At 43.9% G+C, this 24,717-nt stretch overlaps 2 protein-coding genes across 4 annotated transcripts in view; one reads left to right on the top strand and one right to left on the bottom strand.

The window, feature by feature from the left end:
- The window catches only part of orc6 (origin recognition complex, subunit 6), a 35,294-nt gene extending 25,550 nt beyond the window's left edge, over positions 1-9,744 (bottom strand). For both annotated transcript variants that reach the window (XM_038806636.1, XM_038806637.1), the window contains exons 1-2: positions 9,586-9,744; positions 1,896-2,025 (exon numbers count right to left, since the gene is read on the bottom strand). In XM_038806636.1, the coding sequence (XP_038662564.1) occupies positions 1,896-2,025; positions 9,586-9,650 (195 nt within the window). In that variant the 5' untranslated portion in view covers positions 9,651-9,744. The remainder of the gene's footprint in view (positions 1-1,895; positions 2,026-9,585) is intronic.
- Positions 9,745-9,941: 197 nt separating this feature from the next.
- The window catches only part of vps35 (VPS35 retromer complex component), a 67,530-nt gene continuing 52,754 nt past the window's right edge, over positions 9,942-24,717 (top strand). Inside the window, exons 1-2 of one of the 2 annotated variants that reach the window (XM_038806634.1) lie at positions 9,942-10,108; positions 20,195-20,293. In XM_038806634.1, coding sequence (XP_038662562.1) covers positions 10,106-10,108; positions 20,195-20,293 — 102 coding nt within the window. In that variant the 5' untranslated portion in view covers positions 9,942-10,105. Of the gene's footprint in view, positions 10,109-10,344; positions 10,773-20,194; positions 20,294-24,717 lie in introns of those variants that run through there. The other variant, XM_038806635.1, reaches the window with a different exon arrangement.

The following is a 24,717-nucleotide window of genomic DNA, read 5'->3' as shown; positions in this document are numbered from 1 at the left end:
GCTGGTTCGGGGGTGGGGGGGTGGTGGTGGAGCACCGAATCTCACTTAACGCAGATGACCTACTCTTGTATATTTCAGATCCGTTGGAGGGGATGGGGGAAGTAATGCGAACCTTGGGGGAATTTGGCAATTTTTCGGGGTATAAATTGAACATGGGGAAAAGTGAGATGTTTGCAATCTGGGCAAGAGGACAGGAGAGTGGAGTGGAGTGGTGGAGAGCTGCCGCTTAGAATGGTAGGGAAGAGCTTTCGATATCTGGGAATCCAGATGGCCTGGGAATGGGAGGCACTGCACAAGTTAAACCTATCCCGGTTGGTAGAACAAATGGAAGGGGACTTAAAGAGATGGGACATGCTCCCGCTATCACTGGCGGGGAGGGTACAGACCGTGAAAATGACGGTCCTCCCCAGATTTCTGTTTGTCTTTCAGTGCCTCCCCATCTTCATCCCAAAGGCCTTTTTCAAGCGGGTGAATAAGGTTATTTCGGTCTTTGTGTGGGCGGGTAAAACACCGCGAGTGAAGAAAGAGTTGCTGGAGTGTAGCCGTGGGGAGGGTGAGTTGGCACTGCCGAACTTCTGCAATTACTATTGGGCGGCTAATGTAGCCTGCTTAGGAAGTGGGTAGTGGGGGAGGGGTTGGCATGGGAGCGGATGGAGGCGGCGTGATGCAAAGACACCAGTTGGGAGCACAGATAACGGCACCTCTTCCGTTCTCGCCGGCCCGACACTCCACAAGTCTGGTGGTGGTGGCGGCTCTGAGAATCTGGAGGCAATGGAGGAGATATAAGAGAGTGGAGGGAGCTAATGGTGCAGAAGTGGAAATAGCAGTCTTACTGGTGCTGTGGATAGGTGTTCAGAAGCTAATTTCAGGGTTAGGTAAGACACCAGGTTTGCCTCTGGTTCAGCCTCAGGCAGCTGCCAGGCAGTGGAATAGAGTCAGTGTCTGGGTCACAAATGGTCTAGGTCTCTCCATTATTTATTTTGCAGACGCTCCTGCTCATACTGGATAGGTTGTCAGAAAATAAGTCGAATGATGTCGGGACATGGAGCAAGGCCACAGCTGTAGTAGCTGCAAGTTGCTACACCTTGTCGTCATCTAAAATGGCCACCTGCAAAGAACCATGGGAATTGTGGTCAGCTTGGACATAGACAGGTACACAGCTTCTGTGTATTGTGCAAGGAAGCCAGACCTGACTGAAACTTGCATCCATTAAGAGTCAATCACCATTTCCCCCAGGACAATAGAGTTTGAATCAAGGAGTTACATCAGTAGCAGACTAACTGGCGCCACTTCCCTTATTAGGAAAGGCCTACGTCTCAATGATAATGGTAGCTAGGACCCGCCCAGCTACCGAGGTATCCGCCCCCTAATTGGACAGATTCAATGAAGGCGCGAAAGCCCAGGGTAATATGAAGAACTGCAAACCGAAAGGACGCCTCTTTTGGACCGGCCTGTGTGCGACCACTGTAGCATATCAACTAGCCAAGTTCAAGGACTCGCAATCACTACCTGAAGGACGAGCCCAGTCGAGATGAACCTGAAGACTTCCAACCAACCCATGTGGACACAGATAAAGGCCTTATCTCGCACAGAGCCGGTCACCCCGAAGTTAAGTGAAGGTCATCTTAGTTATTAGGTCTAGTTTAATGCATAGTTGCGTGTATTATTGCACATAGTAATAAGTCTTGTGTTATTAATAAACAGGCTTTGAACAAATACACTTGTTGTGTGGTCATTCGGTCAATATAAGAAACAGCTTGTGCTTCACATCAAAATATAGAAGTCAACAACCTTACCAGTTATGGAGTAGCTAGTTGAGTGTTGACCTGATTCCTCAATGTACAGCTCTTAATACAAATTGCAATATCCCAACTACTTTACCCATTTAGGCTTACCTTGTCAAGTGGATGTTTAAGAGAAGTTGCTGCAAGGTCAAGACACATCACTGCGCGGCTGGTTGCCGTCATATGGGCAGAGAATCCTGTGCACTTTACCTCTGACAGGCGCAGGTATTCTTCTGCTTTCCTGAAACACAAGACAGGGCACCTAAAATATTCACTGACACCAGAGGGATAAGAGGGCAACCTTTCATATCAAAGTTTGATACATATCTGTTTTTACAAAGGAAATGTATGCATTTTCATTCATTACAGAACAAATAAAGAACTTCAAAGATGCTTAAATTTAACCACAGTTGCAAGAAATAAAAGCACTTCAAGCTTATCAACTAAATTAAAGCCACTCTTTCAAGTTAAAAGCTACAATAGACACATAGCATAAAACATGTGCTCAATCTCTTGAAATTACATACATGCCAAAAGATGCAGCCTATTCACAGATTCAGAATATTACAACACAGAAAGAGGCCATTCAGTCCACCATGCTGGCGTTACCTGAATATTCAAATTTCAGACACAGTCTGCTCACTTGTTAAAATTTCATGTAACAACTCTGGTAGAATGCATATTTAAGCATCCTGTTTAACAAAGTACATCAAGGGAGACTGCATTTTTAACCTGATTTTGCAAGTGTATTTATTTCCTTAAGTGCCCATTAACTGTCTAGGTGACACCTGGCCTCCTGCAATAAGACAGCTATAGCGTTATCACCATGTATGGAAAATACCTGTAACTCAATGACAATTAACAGGATATTAATTCCAGGTTCCTCATGTTCATTAAATTCAATCATATACAGTACTGAATCTGTTAACCTTGTTGTGGGTTTTAGCTGAGGCTGTCCTTGGTCAGGATCGATAGAAGCTGCTGGAGGCAAGACGGTTTGGTAAACTTCAACTTTAAATAAACATTCTCCTTAGTGGAGGATAATATTTAGGTCAATGCTGCATATAGAACTCTCCATGAGGGCAGCATGATGGTGCAGTAGTTAGCATTGCTGCCTCACGGCGCCGAGGTCCCAGGTTTGATCCCGGCTCTGGGTGGAGTTTGCACATTCTCCCCGTGTTTGCGTGGGGTTCGCCCCCACAACCCAAAGATGTGCATGGTAGGCGGATTGGCCACGCTAAATTGCCCCTTAATTGGGAAAAATGAATTGGGTACTCTAAATTTTTTTTTAAAACTCTCTCCACGGAAACATACAAATGCTAGTGCAGAAAGGGCACCCACCAGGCCCACTTCCCCAACCTATCTCTATAGACGCCACCGAACCTACACATCTTTGGACACTAAGGGGCAATTTAGCACAGCCAACCCACCTAACCTACACATCTTTAGACTGTGGGAGGAAACCGGAGCACCCGGAGGAAACCCACGCAGACACGGGGAGAAAGTGCAAACGCCACACAGTCACCCAAGGCTGGAATTGAACCCGGGTCCTGGGATGCTGAGAGGCAACAGTGCTCACCTCTGTGCCGCCCTGCCTCTCAGCTTACTCTTTTGTCAAATGACCCTACATCATTGGTGATAAGTCACTGACTCTGTGAAACACATTATCCGACACCTCTTCTCAAAGTCCCTACCTTTATCCCTGGTTCAGTGTTATGATCCCAGTCGATGTTAATACTAGTCATATCCCAGAGTGAACTTCTTGATAGACCTTGATAGATCCCAACTACTTTTAGAAATTCATATTTCACACAAGTCCATTTTGTTGTGCCATATTTGCTCTTGATAAAACATCTGCTATGACATTAACACTTCCCGCGATATAACTGCTTTAAAAATTATATGTTATAGTATTAAACTCCAATGAAATAGTATCAGATTCTTGGCATGAAAGTTTGCTAAAAAGATTAGAGGATTATGATCTGTATAAATAAAGGTTTCTTCAGAGTTGTTAGATATGTAGATTGCCTGGTGTCTTGGCCAGGAGCGGGGGGGCTGTCATTCCATAAGGCAGGGACACACTTTAGGTACCTGGGGGTGCTCGAGATTGGGGGGGGGGGGGGGGCTCTGTAGGTACAACATTTCTAGTTTGGTGGGAGGGTGGATGCTCTCCGTGCCACTGGCGGGTCGGGTACAGGCGGTTAAAATGAATGTGCTGCCGCGATTCCTGTTTATTTTTCAATGCCTGCAGATTTTCCTGCCAAAGGCATTTTTTAGAGAGATTAAAGGGACGATTACCTCGTTTATATGGGGCGGGGAGGTGGCCAGAATTAAAAAGGTGCTACTACAGAGGAAGGCAGACAGGGGGTTTGGGCCCTCCGAACCTGATGTATTATTGCTGGGCGGCGAATGTGGAGAAGGTACGGAGCTGGGTCAGAGGGGTTGACTCCCAGTGGGTCAGAATGGAAGAGAGTTTGGGGAGGGGGTGGGAATTGAAGGCGCTAGCGACAGCACCGTTCCTGACGGCTCTGGGGAGATACTCAGTGAGTCTGGTAGTAATAGCTTTGTTGAGAATTTGGAGGCAGTTTCGACAGCACTTCAGGTTGGGGGCAGGGTCAAGGGAAATGCCGATTCGGAGGAACCATAGATTTGAGCCAGGGAAGTGGGATGGCAATTTTCGAAGATGGGAGGAGAAAGGAATTAGGACACTAAAAGATTTGTTCCTTGGGGGTTGTTTTGCGGGATTGACGGAGCTGGGTGCGAAGTATGGGCTGAAGCAGGGGGAAACATTTAGATACGTGCAGGTTCGAGACTTTGCCAGAAAAGAGATCCAGAGCTTCCCAGTAGAGCCAGCTTCCACATTGCTGGAGGAGGTGCTGACGACAGGGGGACTGGAGAAGGGGGTAGTACCGGCGGATTACGAGGCTGTTTTGGAGGAGGAGACGGCGCCGCTAGAATAGATCAAGGCAAAGTGGGAGAAAGAGTTGGGAGAGGGGTATGGAGGAGGGGTTCTAGTATGAGGTGCTCCAGAGGGTGAACACCTCCAGCTCGTGTGCAAGGTTGGGGCTGATACAGCTGAAGGTGGTGTATAGAGCGCACCTTACAAGGGCAAGGATGAGCCGGCTCTTTGATGGGGTAGAAGATGTGTGTGAACGTTGCGGAGGGGAGGGTGGGGGGTGGGGGAGGGGAGCGCAAACCACGTTCATATGTTTTGGTCCTGTCCAAAGCTGGATGATTACTGGAAGGAGATCTTAGGGTAATCTCTAAAGTGGTGCACGAGAAACTAGACCGGGGCCCTCGGGAGGCCATATTCAGGGTAACGGACCAGCCGGGTTTAGAAACGGCGGCTGGAAACGGGCATGGAGGCAGATGTTGTAGCCTTCGCCTCGTTGATTGCCCGAAGGCGGATCCTGATAAGTTGGAGATCAACCTCTCCACCCTGTGCCCTGGCGTGGCGGGGGACCTGTTGGAATTCTTGACCCTTGAAAAGGTCAAATTTGAACGGATGGAAGGATGGAGGGGTTCTACAATTCATGGGCATTATTCATTATGCACGGTCGAAATTGGATCACATCGAACATTGGGGGGGGGTGCTGGGAGGGTTGGGGGGGGGGGGGAGAGAGGGACTGTATGTGTTAATGGTGACTATGGGTGATTCCTGATTCCTTTTTGTCATTTGTTTGTGCTGACATGCGGGCTAATGTCTGGGGTTTGGTGAGAGGAGAGGATGGGATCGTTGTTATTGATATTACATTCGTTACTGATTATTGTTTATTTTTCGGTGTAAATTTGGGAGAAAATGTGAAAAAGGAGAATAAAAAATATTTTAAAAAAAGATATGTGGATTGCCAAAGTGTTGTAGAGCCAACACCAAAATCAAAAGTCTATTTTTCCACAGCTGATTATTTCTGCTGACAAGAATTTAACTTTTGAGAAAACTAACTGATTCACTGTTTGATCCCCATCATATCCATCAACATCTACATGTGTCAACAGCCAGTTCAAAATGGTTGAATATAATTTGCTGTCGTTAAAACTGGTGTTGTAGTCAGTGCAGCTTTTAAGCTGTTATAGGCACTTTGACACTCCTTTGTCCATTCAAACATCTTGCCTTTCTTGAACAAGCTTGCCAGGGGCGTACAGTGCTGAAATTCAGAATGAGCTTCCAATAGAATCCATTCATGCTGATATACAACATAACCCCATTTTGTTTTAGGCACTGGAAAATCGAAGATAAACTTTAGTTTTCCTTCCTCAAGTGCTACTTGGCCTTATCCCATAGTGTACCTCAAATAGATTTGCTTTGGTAAATTCATTTTTTAAATCAAGTTTATGATCAAATTGGCTTTTGTAACCAATCAAACAATTTGTTCATGTCTTCATAGAAAATAGGAGGAGGCAATTTGACCCTTCAGGCCTGCTCCACCATTCATTATCATGGCTGATCATCCCATTCAATAGCCTAATCCCGCTTTCCCCATATCCTTTGATCTCCTTCGCCCAAAGTGCTATATCTAACGGCTTTGCAGTTTTGAGCTCAACTACTTCCTGTAGTAATGAATTCCACAGGCTCATTACTCTTTGGGTGAAGAGATTTCTCCTGATCTCTGTCATAAACGTTCTACTTCGAATCCTTAGACTGTGATCCGTGATTCTGGACACACCCATCATTGGGAATATACTTCCTGCATCTAACCCATCTCGTCCGGTTAGAATGTGTAGGTTTCTTCTGAACTGCAGCGAATACAATTCTAACTGATTTAATCTCTCCTCATACGCCAGTCCCGCCATCCCAGGAATCAGTCTGGTAAACCTTTGCTGCACTCTCTCTAGAGCAAGAACATCCTTCCCCAGTTAAGGAGACCAAAACTATACATAATATTCCAGGTGTGGCCTCACCAAGGCCCTGTGTAATTGCAGCAAGACATCCCTGCTCCTGTTCTCTGTACCTGTTCCTCTCAGGTTTGGCTGAACACAACCAAATCGTCAATATATACCACAGTAGCAGAATCCTTCAACAACCTTCTTGATTTATCTTTGAAACATTGCTGGTGCATTTTTCTTTCCAAAAGGCATTGATAAAATTCATCTGCGGTATGAAAGACAATGTTTCTTTGGCTGTTTTGGTTGATTAAAGTTGCCGATATCCCTTCAATAAATCAATTTTTGTAATGAACATTGCCTGTACGATCTTCTCAATACAGTCCTCTAATCATGGAAGTGAATATGAATCCACCTTTGTTACCACATTAACTTTGCGATCATCGATAGACAATTGCTGTGACCCATTCCAGCTTTGGTACCATTACAATGAGGGAACTCAAGCTACTGTGACTTGGTCCAATAATATAATTTTCCAACATGAACTTGACCTCTTCCCTCACTTGGGTGAGCTTCTCTGGATTTTGTAAGGATGTTCCTTTATGGATAATGCATCCCCTACATTATCATGTATCGTCAGAGATTTATTCCCTTGTCGAGTCACACAAATAGATTCTTGAGTATGTAACTGCTTTTTTGTAAATCAGTTGGACAGTTTTCTGGAAGACAACGTAATATTACATCTAATTTTTTGAGCAGCTTTGTATTATCCAATCTGATTGCTGGAGGGTAACTTTAGAATTTTCAACTTCTGATTCATTCTCAGTGTTCTGACTTTATTTCACTCCCTATATCTTTTACCACTACGAATACACTCTTATCCTATCTTCCCTGTTACAATATTGTTTTAACTTATTAACGTGACACATTTGCTGACTTTTCATCCTGTCTGCAGTACTCATTATGTTATCAAGATCATCAAGTTCATTTTTGATTTGATACGGTCCAGTGAACCTTGCTTCGAACGGTTCACGAGACACAGATAGCAAAATAAACACCTTGACTCAAGCGACAAAATTTCAAACTCTAGCTTTCATGGTTTGTTGAACAATTTCTTTTTTTGCTCTTTGGCAAACTCTCACACTAATCTTTCCCAGAAATTAGACACGCGAGTCAAAAGTGTAGTCTGAGCTATGGTTAATAAATTGTTCTTTAATTAATATAAGAGGTCCTCTCACATCATGCCCATATATCGTTTTAAAAGGGCTCCACCCTGCTAACTCAAACCTAATCAGCAAAAATGGAATTCCTTTATCCCAATAATTTAGATTTTCCTGACAATAGACTTTAATTAAGGTCCTGAAAAGTTTAGTGCCATATTTTTAATGCTCATTGTGATCATGGATAATGAGCTTAAGACTTAATTTTTTTATTCCCAAACCAGTCATTACTTCTTTGAGTATTTATACATAAAATGTATTTCCTTAGGTAATCTACACCCTGTAAAAAATTGAACCAACTTTTCCGCTACCAGTTTTGCTGTAATTTTTCCCAAAGGCACTGCCTCAGGAAATCTTGTTGAAACATCCATAATTGTAAAAGATATCAATTCCCACTTCTGGTATTAGGTAGGGATCCTACACAATCTATAAAGCCTCTGCTAAACAGTTCTTCAAAAGTTGGTATTGGAATAAAGAGAGCAGGTTTAATAGATGATTGGGTTTTTCCCAATATCTGATATGTGTGATACATCTGGCAGAATTTAATCATGTCTTTATGCAATTCTGGCCAATAAAAATATTTCAATATTTTAGCCTGCATTTCTATAAAATACTCAAGTGACCTGCCATTGGAACTTTGTGAGCCTCTTGTTAAATTTCGGTACTATAGTCAGGTGGACCTACCACTTTTACTATGGCCCACTCTACATCTGCTGATATTTGAGGGTGCTTCCATTTTCTCATTAGCACTTTGCCTTTTAAAAGTAACTCTCTGGTACTGGTCCGGATTCAGTCTCTGGGTCAGCTGTTGGATACAGCTCTGTCAACTCAGGATCAGCCTCTTGCATTTCTACTAAAGAAAATGGGCTAAATAGGTCAGCTTCATTCTCTTTACCGTCCTCCTTTTTGCTCAAGTTTTTGAAAATATTGTCAGGTAACTGAATCTCTACGTCATTTCCCTGTTGCATAGATTCTTTCCCTTCAAGTCTATTTTTTGGGCCCGACATCCAATCACGACAGTCAAGAAACAATCTAGGATGTTCTTTGCTAGTCCCAAACTGGTTCTCCACGTGTTAAACCTGGTCTGCCACTTCTCAGCTTGAATCCAGGTCTTCTGACTGTTCAAATCACTCTGGTAAGGTTAAGATTTGGTCCATGAACATTTTGTTGGAGGACCATCTCTCACCATATATGCCCATCACGTGAGCTTACATCACTGATGATGTGGACTACCTACTTACTAGTCACACGGTCTCAAAGCGCCAACCCAGTTTCTCTCCACAGATGCTGCATTTTTCCAGCATTTTCTGTTTCTATTTACATTATAGATAAATTCATGTACACCGACTGAGGGCGTTGCTAATCTTAATTTTGTCCAACCTTCTGCACCAAGCCTTCAGTAATCGCTGGAAAGGAAGACAAACACAAACACAAGGTGCAACCCATGAACCACCACCACATAATTGTGCACACACTGACAGTTAAAGAAACGGACTGAGTTATGTTATCAAGGACCCCATCATCAATATGATGACCAGCTTTGACTCTTCTGCTCTGAAGAATTCACACTCTCTCCACAGATGCTGCCAGACCGGCTGAGTCTTTCCAGCATTTACTGTCTTTATTTCAGATTTTCAGCATCTGCAGTATTTTTATGGGCAAATAGTGCTCAGATCCCGGGGTTGAGTCGGAAAGAGCGCAATGCCGAGGCTCCAAAGTGGCGGTTGGCAGGAGTCATCCGGACAAGTTCCCCCACTCACCGGATCAGTTTCCTCGATTCGATCCTGAGCTTGACGGACAGCCTGGCAATTACCTCCTGATCCATTTTTAAATTCGTTCGCCCGCCGCCACTAACGCTCCGGCTGCCGCGCGGCGCTCATCGAGGCTCACGCTCCAGATCGCGCGCGTTCTCACCGCTCGCCAGCTGTCATTGGTGACGAGCCTGAGCCGCCCCGGTCGTTGATTAGATAGTTTAAATGTCAATCATTCAACCCGGGGGCTTCAGCCCCTCCCATTCGTTAGAAACATCGCTGCTCCCGGAACGGCTTGTCCGGGCAGTCCAATCAGAGCCGCGATAACTGTCCCGCCTCCGACTCCGTTGACGCATGGGCAGCCGCGACCTATGTTTGGCCCGTTCGGGCTTCAATCACTCGAGGTGGTGGAGTTTGTGGTAGGGCGGCTCAGCTAATTATTCCGGTTGTTCCTGGAGGGAGGGGAGAGCCCGAGTGAGCGTCAGGTGACCCGGGGCCGTGTTAGCTGGATTGAGCCGTGATCATCATCATGGTGAGTGTTGGCACATCAGGTTTTGGAATCGGGTGGACTCGGCCTTTTACCAACACCCGGGCCCGGCTGTTGGGAGCGGCGACGGTCAGATTCCGACCGTGCACTCACAGAGCGAGGGGGGGAGAGAGCGCGAGTGTTGTAAATGGGCGTTGTTAGGCTTGGTCTTGGCCTGCATCAGGGACAGCTCGTCTACTGACAGGAGCTGGTGGTAGGTGGAAAGGGACTAACATTATACCGATGGGCTGCAGACGAGGAAGGGGAGGTCAGCGTGCAAATGGCCTGCTTTTAGCAGCTCCAATGGCGGAGGTATCGGAGGCCTCGAGGTTGCGAGCGTCTTATTTCGTGTTTTATGTTTGAACCATTTTCTTCCCTGAGCCCCGAAATGAGGAATTGAACCCGATACCGTTTACGCAGCGGCATCGCTTCAGACCCAATAAATTCGCCGACAAATTGGAACGAGTTCTGTTAAGAGGGTGACCTGCAAATCGTCGTCTTGCTCATCAAAAATGTCTCCTTCCCCGCCCCAAATCACAACATCATGTAATTCGGTATAGTCTTGTGTCAGAATGCAGTGGATCCGAAATGATCAGTAATTTTATTTCGTATTTCAATTTGTATCCATACAATCCATTGACGTGAGTCATTGGCACAACTGAGTAAAATGGTAAGTCTTGACTTGTCTTGATTGCTGATGAATCTTAATTTACATTGAGCATGAGTACTGTTGGAGCTTTACCTCTGTCACTTCTAGTAAGTGTTCCAAGCCAGATACAAACTGATAATATGTATTGAGCTCATCTAATTGAGGTGATCTTGTAATGAGGTTGTTTGTGATCCTCAGCATCTTTCATTTCTTTGTTTTTATCTGTCTATCTGTATATGTGTGTTTAGAATGTTTGTACACCAGAATGCCTATTTAGACTCTAAATCTAACATATAGAGCCACTGGTAGACTGTACAGCTCTTTGAGCCTGCTCATTATGATTATGACTGACCTGCCTCAACTCTACTACCCTCTCCCCATACCTGTATAATGGTCATGGAGCATCATGTATTTGTTGCTAACTGTCTCCTGCAATTCAACAGAACATACACCCCACATTTTTCATCAAGATGTAGCTAACAGGAAATTCCTCTAGCTCTAACCTGCAGATGAAAGCTGAATATTCAGTTTGTTTTGCTTATCACATAATTGTTACGGCACAGAAGAAGGCCCATAGTGTCTGCACTGGCTCTCCAAACGAGCGTCATGACTTGGTGCCATTCCCCTGCCTTAACCCTGTACTTAACAATGCGCTCTTGAATACCTCAATTGAACCTGCCTCCACCACACTTCAAGGCAGTGCATTCCAGACCCAAACAACTCATTGCGTGAAAAGTTATTTCTCACATCAGGTTTGCTTTGTTTGCAAATCACTTTTGAATCTGTTTCCTCTTGCTCTTGATCCTTTTATGAGCAGGAACAGTTTCTCCCCATCTACCCCTCTTATCAAATCTTTTTTGACCTTATTTCCAAGATGAATGTCCCAGCCCTTCCAATCTATCCTCATAACTGGATCCATTCTTGTATGTTTTCACATGCTGTAAACCATGGGCGGGATTCTCCATTAGCCTATGCCGAAATTGGGAAATGCGATTTGGTGGAGAATAGCTTCCCACCCCAGAATTTCAGCAGGTGCTGATTTGATGGCAAATTGCGATTCTCCACCACCTCAAACGGCGTCAATGCGTTTCACACCCTCTGGCCCCAGCTGACCCATCAGCTGTGCGGGCCAACTCCAGCACAACCAGTGCCATTTCTTTAGCTGGGATGAATGTGTTTAGGGAGTGCAATGTGTATGTGCGGTTGCAGCTTGTCAGCCAAGTGTCGATCACAGACCCGGTGTATCCCGCACCATTTTTCAGTGGAATCGAGTGTATTTTGTGTGTGTGTGTGTATACTGGTGCTAGCCCCTCAACGGTAGCAGAATCAGTCCAGGTACGGTGTGGTTTTTCTGTCGTGAAAGTCCACGGATTCTCCGTTAGCGTTAACACTTTGTTGCAGAAACACAATCCCACCTCATTCCAGCTGAGGTGTAACTGGTGTCTTGCATAAATTTAGCATAATTGTACTCTACGCCCCCATTAATGAAGCCCTCCACTTATCCTGCCACCGTATGCATATAAACACCCAGGTTCCTCAACTCCTGCACCCCTTTAAGATGTTGCCCCTTATTTTATATTGTGTCTCCATGTTGTTCTTCTTACCAAAATGCATCACTTCACACTTCGCAGCATTGAACTTTATCTGCTCACTCCACCAATTTGTCTCTGCCCTTTTGAAGTCCTACCCTGTCCTCTTCACAGGTTACAATACTTCCAAGTTTTGTGACATCTATAAACTTTTGAAATTGTACCCTGCACATCAAGATTTAGATAATTGATATATATCAGGGAAAGCAAGTTTCTCAATACAGACCCTTGGGGAACACTACTATAAACTTTCCTCCTTCCAGAAAATCCTATGTCAAATTTTGTATTAACATTGCTACATCTTTTATTCCTTGAGCTTTATAATTTATTCTCATGCATTCATTTCTTTCAATTATAACAAGCATTTTATCTGTCACATTTCCAGTATTGTCATCAGTGTGTGTTGGGACTAAGCACTTGAAAACAAGCATTGTTTCCTTAATTTCTTAAGAGTGCAAATTTAAAGCATATATTCTGAGGTTATAATTTGATTTGGAAGGTTTTTGATATGATTTGGAGAGAGACTCAATTGTATACATATGGTCTTAGGCTGTGAGATAAGACGATTGCAACCAGTGTCTGTGCTTTAGAAGCCGTGGTCACAGCACACTTCATCATCTGTCTCTGAACAAAGTCTAAGTAACTTTCTTTCTGAATTGTTCAGTCTCTTTCTTGCACTCCCGGCACTATTCTGCAACAGTGTAATCACTTTAAACAATCTGTACAGCACCTCATTACGGATCTGAAGTTTTTATTGAACCTGGATGCTTCTGGCCCAGTGCAGGAAACCAAAAAGTGTTTTCTTGATCCACGCTGTACCCCCACTAAACAACAAACAACACCTCAACAAAAATTCCCCACCAACCCATCCCAATCTTGTCTGCCTCCCCCTACCATCTATGTTTAACCCTTCTCTCTCGCTCTCGCTCTCTCTCTCTCTCTTCCCCCCTGCCCCCCCTCTCTCTCTCTCTCTCGCTCTCTCTGCTGACAGCTTAGTTCCTTCCAAAGAAATCAACAAATGTCTGCCACCTCTGGGCAAACCTTCAACTAGCCCCTCAGGGTGAACTTAATTTTCTCAAGTCTGAAAAACCCAACCATGTCACTCACCCACACCCCCAACTTTGGGGATTCTGAGTCCCTCCATGCTAGCAAGATCTGTCTTCAGGCTACCAGGGAGGCAAAGGCCAAGATATCAGCCCCTCTCGCCACCTGGACTCCTGGGTCTTCTGACACACCAAAAATCGCTACCTCTGAACTCTGGATAACCCTTGCTTTCAGAACCTCCGACATAACGCTGGCAAACTCCTGCTAGAATCCCCCAAGCTTTGGACAGGCCCAAAACATGTGGACATGTCTCGGGACAACCCGCACCGCCCACATCTATCCTCCACCACTGCTCATCCGGGCCACAGTCATGTGCGCCCTGTGGACTACCTTAAATTGTATACAGCTAAGCCTGGCGCATGATGACGTGTTAACTCTCCTCAGGGCATCCTCCCGCAACCCAGCCTCCAGCTCCCTACCAAACTCTTCCTCCCATTTCTGCTTCACCTCCCCTATCAGGGTTCCCTCCCAGTCCATCAGCTCCGTATAAATTTCCAATACCTTTTTAAGGAAAGGTTGATTAGAGTGCAGGACAGACATGTTCCTGTGAAAATGAGAGATAGAAATGGCAAGATTAGGGAACCATGGATGACGGGTGAAATTGTGAGACTAGCTAAGATGAAAAAGGAAGCATATGTAAGATCGAGGCGACTCAAAACTGATGAAGCTTTGGAGGAATATCTGGAAAGTAGGACGAATCTCAAACACGCAATAAAGAGGGCTAAAAAGGTTCATGAAATATCTTTGGCTAACAGGGTTAAGGAAGCTCCCAAAGCCTTTTATTCGTATATAAGGAGCAAGAGGGTAACTAGGGAAAGGATTGGCCCACTCAAAGACAAAAGAGGGAATTTATGCGTAGAGTCAGAGGAAATGAATGAGATTCTTAATGAGTACTTTGCATCCTTGTTCACCAAGGAGAGGGACATGACTGATTTTGAGGCTAGGGATGGATGTTTAAATACTCTAGGTCATGTCAGCATAAGGAAGGGGGAGGTTGTTTGGGTATTCTTAAAGGCAATAAGGTGTACAAGTCCCCAGGTCCGGATGGGATCTATCCCAGGTTACTGAGGGAAGCGAGGGACGAAATAGCTGGGGCCTTAACAGATATCTTTGCAGTATCCTTGAGTATGGGTGAGGTTCCGGAGGACTGGAGAAATGCTAATGTTGTCCCTTTGTTTAAGAAGGGTAGCAGGGATAATCCGGGGAAATATAGACCTGTGAGCTTGACGTCCGTGGTAGGAAAACTGTTGGAGAAAATACTGATGGATAGGATCTATTCACATTTGGAAGAAAATAGACTTATCAGTGATAGGCAGCATGGTTTTGTGCAGGGAAGGTCATGTCTTACAAGCCTAATAGAATTCTTTTGAGGAAGTGACAAAGTGAATTGATGAGGGAAGGGCTGTAGATGTCATATACATGGACTTCAGTAAGGCATTTGATAAAGTTTCCCATGGCAGGTTGATGGAAAAAGTGAAGTCGTATGGGGTTCAGGGTGTACCAGCTAGATGGATGAAGAACTGGCTGGGCAACAGGAGACAGAGTAGTGGTGGAAGGGAATGTCTCAAAATGGAGAAAGGTGACTAGTGGTGTTCCACAGGGATCCGTGCTCAGATCACTGTTGTTTGTGATATACATAAATGATCTGGAGGAAGATATCGGTGGTCTGATTAGCAAGTTTGCAGATGATACTAAGATTGGTGGAGTTGCAGATAGCGAGGAGGACTGTCAGAGAATACAGCAAAATATAGATAGATTGGAGAGTTGGGCAGAGAAATGACAGATGGAGTTCAATCCAGGCAAATGCGAGGTGATGCATTTTGGATGATCTAATTCAAGAGCGGACTATACGGTCAATGGAAGACTCCTGGGGAAAATTGATGTACAGAGCGATCTTGGAGTTCAGGTCCATTGTACCCTGAAGGTGGTAACGCAGGTCGATAGAGTGGTCAAGAAGGCATACAGCATGCTTGCCTTCATCGGACGGGGTATTGCGTACAAGAGTTGGCAGGTCATTACAGTTGTATATGACTTTGGTTAGGCCACATTTGGAATACTGCGTGCAGTTCTGGTCGCCACATTACCAGAAGGATGTGGATGCTTTAGAGCGGGTGCAGAGGAGGTTAGCCAGGATGTTGCCTGGTCCGGAGGGTGCTAGCTATGAAGAAAGGTTGAGTAGATTAGGATTGTTTTCGTTGGAAAGACTGAGGTTGAGGGGGGACCTGATTGAAGTCTACAAAATTGAGAGGTATGGACAGGGTGGATAGCAACAAGCTTTTTCCAAGAGTGGGGTGTCAATTACAAGGGGTCATGATTTCAAGGTGAGAGGGGGAAAGTTTTTTTTACGCAGAGGTGGTGGGTGCTTGGAACGCTTTGCCAGCGGAGGTGGTAGAGGCGGGCAGGATAGCATCATTTAAGATGAAATGAAATGAAAATCGCTTATTGTCACGAGTAGGCTTCAATGAAGTTACTGTGAAAAGCCCCTAGTTGCCACATTCCGGCGTCTGTCCGGGGAGGCTGGTACAGATATATGAATGGGCGGTGAACAGAGGGAAGTAGATCCTTGGAAAATAGGCGACAGGTTTAGATAAAGGATCTGGATCGGTGCAGGCTGGGAGGGCCGAAGGGCCTGTTCCTGTGCTGTAATTTTCTTTGTTCTTTGTAACTCTTCCAAGCACAGAAAATTCCTGTCTACAAACAAATCAATGATCCCTGCCTGTTGCCACCCTCTTAAACACCCCATCCACGCACCCCCCCCCCCCCCCCCCCCAGAGCAAACTGGTGGTTGCCACATATCGGTGCCCCCCTCCAGCCCCTTGTGCTGTTGCTTCTGTCCCCGACCCCTCAGGGCTGCCACCACTACCTGGCTGGTGAGAATGGCAGATGCACTGTTAACAGTGCCCCCAAACTTGTGTCCCTACAGGAGCTCACCTCCATCGACTCCTACACTGACCCCTCCCAGACTACCCATTTCCTGACTATTGCAATATTTGCCGAGCAACTAAGGAGAATAATATATTAATTGCACTTTTTTAAAAAAAAAACTGTTTATTATCGTGCTTACAGTCAATCAGTGTCTTGTGTGCATTACTGTCCAGGTTTGGATTTTGGTTACATTTCAAAGTATTAAGAAGGAGCTCTCCACAAAGGCATCTGGAGCCAGAACGTTAGCAGCCTCTTGGATGGCTTGTATGAATTCATCCAATATTAGACATTTTAGCTTCAAAGAGACATTTGATTAGACCTAACCAAATATAATGTTGTGTTTTAAATGACCTGAATAAGGGAATGAAATGCAGCATTTCTGAGTTTACTGATGACACTAACCTGGAAGGAATTGAGTAGTGAGGAGGGTGCAAGGAGGCTTTAAGAGATTTAAATAAGTTGAATGGAAAACACATGGCAGATGCACAACATGGTTAAAACAGAAGACTATTATTTGAAGGTGATATATTGGGAATGTGGATGTACAAAGGGATCTGGGTGTCCTTGTACTCACTCCAGTCAATAAAAGTAGAGAAGCAGGTGCAGCAAGCAATTAGAAAGGCAAATTTAGGTTGACATTCATTGCAAGAGGATTTGAGTTCAGAAATGGGGATGTCCTACTGCATACTTGCAATAGAAGGAGTGCAGCAGAGTTCATTCACTGGGCTGATACTGGGTTGGTGAGACTGTCCTAAGAGGAGAGATTGGTTCTACTGGGCCTCTATTCACTAAGAGTTAAGGATGAGAAGAGATCTGATTGAGACCTGGGCTGGACAGATTAGATGCAGGAAGGATATTTTCCCTGGTTGGGGAATCTAGAACCGGGGGATGCAGTCTCAGGATACAGGGTAGATCATTTAGGACTGAGACGTAGGGGCAGCACGGTGGCACAGTGGTTAGCATTGCTGCCTACGGCGCTGAGAATCACGGCGCTGAGAATCCCGGCCCTGGGTCACTGTCCGTGTGGAGTTTGCACATTCTCCCCGTGTCTGCATGGGTTTCACCCGCACAACCCAAAGATGTGCAGGGTAGGTAGATTGGCCACTCTAAATTGCCCCTTAATTGGAAAAAATAATTGGGTACTCTAAATTTATTTTTAAAAAGGACTGAGACGTGGAAACATTTCTTCACTCAAAAGATAGTGAACCTGCCGAATTCTCTACCACATAAGGCTGTGGAGGCCAAGTCATTGAATGTATTCAAGAAAGAGATTTATTTTAGATTTTAATGGCATCAAGGGGTATGGGGAGAAAGTGGGTATATGGCATTGAGATAGAGGATTGCCCATGATATTAAATGGCTCTGATTGGCTTACTCCTCCTAGTTTCTATGCAAGTGTAGATTGAATGAAGTAAAGTTGCAGTAGTTGTCACATGTTCATGTCACATATCTAGAGAAAGTGCTATACTTGTATTGCTTTGCAGTCGTCTTTTGTTGGAAAGTTAGATTATTGAAATGTTAAAGATGTGTTTTAAAACGTTTCCAGTGCTTTTGACATGGTGGTTAAAGAAGGTAGGATACCGAGCCGGTCATACGTCTATTGTAACTGAGCTGTTGACAAATGTATTGATACGTTTGGTGAGCACTGCTTTATGGGATAAAAGTATGTGTTCATGATTTAGTTGGTACATGTGTGACTGCTCAGTGGTTTAAATATTGTTTCCTCTGCACATGTATGTACTCTGGTGCGGCCGCATTTGGAGTATTGTGTGCAGTCCTGGTCGCCACATTATAGGAAGGATGTGGAAGCATTGGAAAGGGTACAGAGGAGATTTACAAGAATGTTGCCTGGTATGGAGGGAAGATCATATGAGGAAAGGCTGAAGGACTTGAGGCTGTTTTCGTTAGAGAGAAGAAGGTTAAGAGGGGACTTAATTGAGGCATACAAGATGATCAGAGGATTAGATAGGGTGGACATCGAGAGCCTTTTTCCTCGGATGGTGATGTCCAGCACGAGGGGACATAGCTTTAAATTGAGGGGAGATAGATATAGGACAGATGTCAGAGGTAGGTTCTTTACTCAGAGAGTAGTAAGGGGGTGGGGCGGGGGCGGGGTGGGGTCAATGGAGTAGAAATGAAATAGATTAGATAAACTTAAAGGGCATGAGGGAAAATTGGCTGGAAACTAGAGCTGCTGGTTTAGGGCTGGGGAAATGAGGGTGGCTTTGACAACTGAAAGGAAAAAGAAATAACAGATATCTGAACGGATGGCTTCAAACTTGCCGAGGAGCTTCTTGAACTTGGTAGTGGTGTGGAGAACAAACGCTTAAGAAGGTGTTGGTTGGTAGGTGTGGGTAAAATAAGCCATGGATTTGCACCCCGCTTGGGATGCAAAACATTGGCATCAGTGTTTAACTTTTTGCAGAAGAGAGTGAAACACAACTGAGACTCTCCAAAACCTGTCCACCATCTACAAGTCAGGAATGTGAAGGAATACTTTCCACTTGCAGCTCCAACACCACTCGAAGCTTGACACCATCCAGGGCAATAGCAGCCTGCTTGATTGGCACCCCATCAATAAGCATTCACTCCCTCCACTACTGATGCATGATATATTGCCGTTCCTTCACTGTTGTTAGGTCAAAATCCCTCTCACAGGACTGTGGGTGTACCTACACTACATGGACTGCTATGATTCAACATTGCAGCTCACCACCAGCTCCTCAAAGGCATTCGGGGATGGGCAATAAATGCTGGCCTAGCCAGCGATGCCCACATCCCAAGAATGAACTTTTAAAAAGCAGTTCATTCCTTTGATCGCCTTTTTTATATGGCATTGCATGTGCTGTGTTATTCACAATCCATTGTTCTCAGTCCTAATGTGCGACAGTAGAAACATAGCAATTTGCAGCACAGAGAATGTCCATTTGGTCAGTTGTGCCTGGACTGGCTCTTTGAATGTGCTTCTTCTCACAACCCTGCCATTTGTCTGCAATCCTGTAAGTTCCTTATCTTTGAGTACTTGTCCAATTCCTTTTTAAAATTTATAGAATTTTGTTCTATTACCGTTTCAGGTTACTTGCTGTTCACTGTGTTGTAGTTATGCACAGACTTCACACCAGCCTTTGTGCAGCAACGTGTGGCCATTTTGAGTTTGATCCAACATGATGCCCTTTTGCTGGGGATCTGGAATCTGTGTTTACAGGACGAGCAACTGCTGTTTCTTGAACCAGATGGATTGAAGAATCCTTACTAAGGCATGCAGAGTGAAAACCAGAAAGTCTAGGTTAAAATTTTTAATTCGATGTAAAATCATGCACAAAAAGCAAGGCGAGATGGAGAAAGCAAGAGATGAGAGACAAAAAGATGGGTTTAAAGGAAAGGGATGAGACCAAAATGAGAAGTAACTTTTAATGTTTTTTAAAGTCTCTAAAATTAGAATCTGAAGGAATGAGACTCCATGCATGCCAGAGATAGCTGGCTTTAATTAAGACTTGTGTTGTTAAAGCTTCACTTACACTTGAATGGACAATTTCCTGGTGAGTTTAGTAATTATTAACAAATTCATGCTACTTTGTGTGTGGGGTGTTGTGCATTTTGTAACATTGACCTGCTTTTAAGATATTAAAATGAGTAAATTTTACTGTTCATCTGTACAGTATTTGCTATGTTCTCATCGTAGATGTAAAAACATAGTTGTAAAGTAGCAATTGCAACAGGAAGCATTGTAAAGTAGAAGTTACAACAGGAAGCATATTTTTTCATCCAACCACTCCTCCCAAGTAAATACAGTTCATCTTGAGTAATATTGTTCTTTTTTATCAGCCGACAACTCAACAGTCACCCCAGGATGAGCAGGAAAAGCTTCTTGATGAAGCTGTACAGACTGTGAAGGTCCAGTCGTTCCAGATGAAGCGATGCTTGGTAAGAAAGCTGCTGAACTTGTGCAATGATGAATATTGTTTGCAAGATAGAGAAGAAAAAAATGTGGGCTTGCCCAGTTGCTGATAGTTTATCTAAATAATAAGTACGCCATGCAAAGCAGTAATTTCTGCTGAGTTAGCTGGTTAGCTGAGGTGAGAGTATGTTGTTATAATTGGTGTTAATCTCTTTGGGTAAAGTCAGGAAAATTGGTCATTCTTCCAGGTTTGGCTTCCTGATGATTCCAGTGCAGATATTTATGTATGGTGTCGGGCTCAAATCAAATCGTCACCAAATTTGACACAAATAGTCCCCCAAAATTCAGTGAGACTTGTACAGAAGGTTATGAAGCTCCGTTTAAGTCTGCGAACTCAACACAATGGCAAGCAGAGAAGACTTGGGGCTTTGCTTTCAGAAACTATACAATTAATTTCAAAATCTTCATGAATCTCTCCAATTTCAGAAGCTTTATCTACATGAGGCATTATTTACAAAGATTGAAAAAGTTTAACATTCCATTGTTTGGAATGAATTGGTTTCAGAAGTGGAATGATTTTATTACTCAGTTCTACTTTTGGCTAAATGTACAATACGTTGAATCACTGGCCATATTTAGATATAAACTCTTCATTTTATACATCAATCTAATAGGTATCTTCATAACCTTGGGTTCATTTTTACTTAACAAAATTAATGACAAATTGACCTGATTAATTTGTGTAAGTTAGTAATTAACGCATAAGCATCACTGAAAAAGGAATCCTAGAATGGCCACAACACAAGAAGCCAGTGGGCCAGGTATGTCTATGCTGGCTCTCTGCAAGTGCTCAGTTCTGTTAGTCCAACTCCCTCGCTTTTTCCCCGGAAGCCTAAATTTAATTTTTCCTCTTCAGGTACTTGCCCAATTTCCTTTTGAATGTCTATATTGAACCTGCCTGCACACTCAGGCAGTGCATTCCAAATCCTAACCACTTGCCAGTAGCCATGTTTTCCCTCGCGTTGTCTTCCGTTCTTTTGCTAGTCACCTCAAATCGGTGTCCACTGGTCCTCGACCCTTCTGCAATGGGAACTCCTTACCTATTCTGCAATGGGAACTCCTTACCTACTCTGTCCTAGCCTCATGATTTTTGAGCACCTCTAGCAAATCTCTGAAGCTTTCTTCAAGGAGAACAACCCAAGCTTTTCTAGTCTATTCACATAACTGAAGCCCCTCATTCCTGGAATCATTCTGCTAACTTTTTTCTGCACTCTCTCTGCCTCCACACCCTTCTAGTGTGGTTCTCAGAATTGGACTCCAGCTGAGGCCAAAACAGTGTTTATAAAGGTTCATCAGTTTAACTAAAACTTATTGGCTACACAAAAGAATCTGCAAAACAGTTCCTGGTGCTGGATAACACCATTCGGGAAGCACTAGATCAATATCCTATTGTACAAGTGAGAAGGGTCAAAAATAATTGAATTGAGTGCTTCAGTGTCCTGAAGTTAATACAATATTTGGCATGGATCGAAGCCAGACATAGTTTTAATTTAAACAATTCTTCTTTCTATCCTCTATTTGGAACAGTCATGTCTTGAAGTAACTTTGAAGATATGGTTGCTGTTCTTATGGCTGATCTTCAGATGTGGGATCTTGCTGTTTCTGGTAGTTGCTATAGGAAAAAAATGATCTCTGCTTTTTAAAAAAAAATCACAATGGTGGAAATTTAAAAAAATAAACAAACATTTCTGGTAAAGAAAAATCCAGATTTCAGTTTAATTGAGTCCTCAGTTCCATTGTCCTAACCTGTAGTTAGTGTTGCATTACTTTTTCCTGGACAAATTCTTTGGTATGGTGATCCTCAATAGAATTAGTGTGGCTATTGCTGGCACACTGAGAAGAATTAAGAGGATAGCAGTGACCAGACCGTTACATAATGTCATTCAGAAAAGCAAATAAATAGTTCTCAGTGGTGCTGAACCCATGCCTTTTGATAAACCAGTGATTTTCTGTTGGCTCTGAATTCTATATAGTTACATTCTATAATGTTAGGAAATAGATAGTTTAAGTAATCTACATTTTTTATTGTGCATTAAAATTAAAGTACAAGTTTAATTTTGTGTAATATGCTAAGAAAGGGTTAAAAGTTTAGCTTCATATTAAACATGGGTGCTGGCATGTCTGGCCTTTAGTTTCACTTTAAACTTTGTCTGCATTGTAATTAAGGGTTTACGACATAAAAACAATTGAAGGGGGTTAAAAGCAACTAAGTTTTTTTTTAAATTTTATTTTTAAATTTAGAGTACCCAATTCATTTTTTCCAATTAAGGGGCAATTTTAACAAGGCCAATCCACCTAATCTGCACATCTTTGGGTTGTGGGGGCGAAACCTACGCAAACACTAGGAGAAGGTGCAAACTCCACATGGACAGTGACCCAGAGCTGGGATCGAACCTGGGACCTTGGTGCTGTGAGGCAGCAGGGCTAACCCACAAAGCAACTTAAGTTGTTTAGCAACCAGGGTCCCACACTAAAAAGCAGAAGTATTTTGGTTCAGCTGCAGCCCATAACCCAGAAGCAAAGAAATTTCCACAAAAAGTCAGTATAAGCAGGACTGAGGAACAGCAAGTGAGTCCCAGAAGCTAAGGAACAGTCAGAAATCCAGGAATGAGTTCCAGGTAGTTAAAGGAACCAAGAACAGAAATCTGGAAAATGAAAAATTGCTTTATTGTCACGAGTAGGCTTCAATGAAGTTACTGTGAAAAGCCCCTAGTCGCCACATTCCGGCGCCTGTCCGGGGAGGCTGGTACGGGAATCGAACCGTGCTGCTGGCCTGCTTGGTCTGCTTTAAAAGCCAGCGATTTAGCCTAGTGAGCTAAACCAGCCCCTAAATGTTCTGTTCAGTGAAGTTTGGAGGAGAGAGAGAGGCTCCCAGTTAAAAACTAGCTGCACGGTGCAGACCTGGAAACATTGGCTAAGGAGAAGCTGGACATCTGAAGTAATCCTAAGGTTGGTGACACTTTAATACAGCCTGTGATATAGTAGTATTCTGTTGGTATGTTTGTGTGAGAGTTTGAATACACGTGGTATTCCAGGGCAGAGGAATACCAAAAGAAGTTCAAACCCTGGGTATGGATCCTTGGAGAAGGCATCCGAGAGCCTTGTGTGAAATTTCAAAGTGTGTCTTTCGAGAGTGGTGATTAGAAACCCTTGTGTAAACGTCAGAGTTCCAGTGAGATAAGTTGGATCACAGTGTAACAAGCATCTGGGAAGATTTGATGAGAAATCCACAAGTTGTTTTTGGGTGGCATATGTTACTTGGTTTCTGTGTGCCATGTCTGACTACATTTCATCTGTTGGTTTGCATGGTCTGTGTACTTTATTGGAGCGTTAAGAGTGCAAGATATATATTGAACTTGTGTTCTTCTCACAGGTTGCATTTGTGAAGGTATAGCTGGGCTGAAGGAGTAGTGTATTATAGTTAATCATTTCTTGTTTAATAAGTGTTTTATTCTGTTAAATGTTAACTGTCAGTCCTGCGACTCTGTTCATCCACGTCTCTAAACAAAAAATAAAAGTCACTATCTATTGAACTGAGGTCCACTTTGGGATCTGACTATCCAGAAGTACCATCAGCTCGGACCATAACAACGAGCAATACATTTTACGTGAATGACGTTTTAACAACTCTCATTTCTATCGCGGTGGTTTACTTGTATTTCAATGGTCTAGTTAGTATTCAAAATCGGGTTTCCGCAATGAGCCCCTCGATCCTGTTCCACAATTCAGTAACATCGATTTTTATCATCAAAGGCCTGTGACGTCCTGGCTCCAAAAGGTGGTAGGGGGGATGGGGGGAATCCCTTTTCGAAGTTCCCCAGTAAAGGTTCACACAGCAATTGTCCAGAAGGGCTAACTTCCCATGGCGAAAAGTGCTGTGCTGGGAACCATCTGACGAAACTATTTAAATCACTAACTTTAGACTAAGGGTAGCAAGGTAGCATAGTGGTTAGCACAGTTGCTTCACAGCTCCAGTGTCCCAGGTTGGATTCCCGGCTGGGTCACTACCTGTGCAGAGTCTGCGCGTTCTCCCCGTGACTGCATGGGTTTCCTCCAGGTGCTCCGGTTTCCTCCCACAGTCCAAAGATGTGCAAGTTAGGTGGATTGGCCATGCTAAATTGCCCTTGGTGTCCAAAACATGTTAAGTGGGGGTTATGTGGATAGGGTGGATATGTGGGCTTCAGGGTGCTCTTTGTAAGGGCCTTGATGGGCTGAATGGCCTCCTTCTGCACTGTAAATTCTATGGTGCTGCCAGCTTTACATTCAGTTACACTGAAAGAGTTGCGAGGAATAAAAAATAAAAGCACTTCTAACTTCAGTAACTATTCTAAACGCCCAGGTCGAGTCAGCACCCTCGATCTGACCCCCACAACACCATGCCGACCTGACA

The sequence above is a fragment of the Scyliorhinus canicula genome, chromosome 9, assembly GCF_902713615.1.
Source record: "Scyliorhinus canicula chromosome 9, sScyCan1.1, whole genome shotgun sequence".
In the NCBI taxonomy this organism is placed as follows: domain Eukaryota; kingdom Metazoa; phylum Chordata; class Chondrichthyes; order Carcharhiniformes; family Scyliorhinidae; genus Scyliorhinus; species Scyliorhinus canicula.
This window is presented reverse-complemented; position numbering and strand designations above follow the sequence as displayed.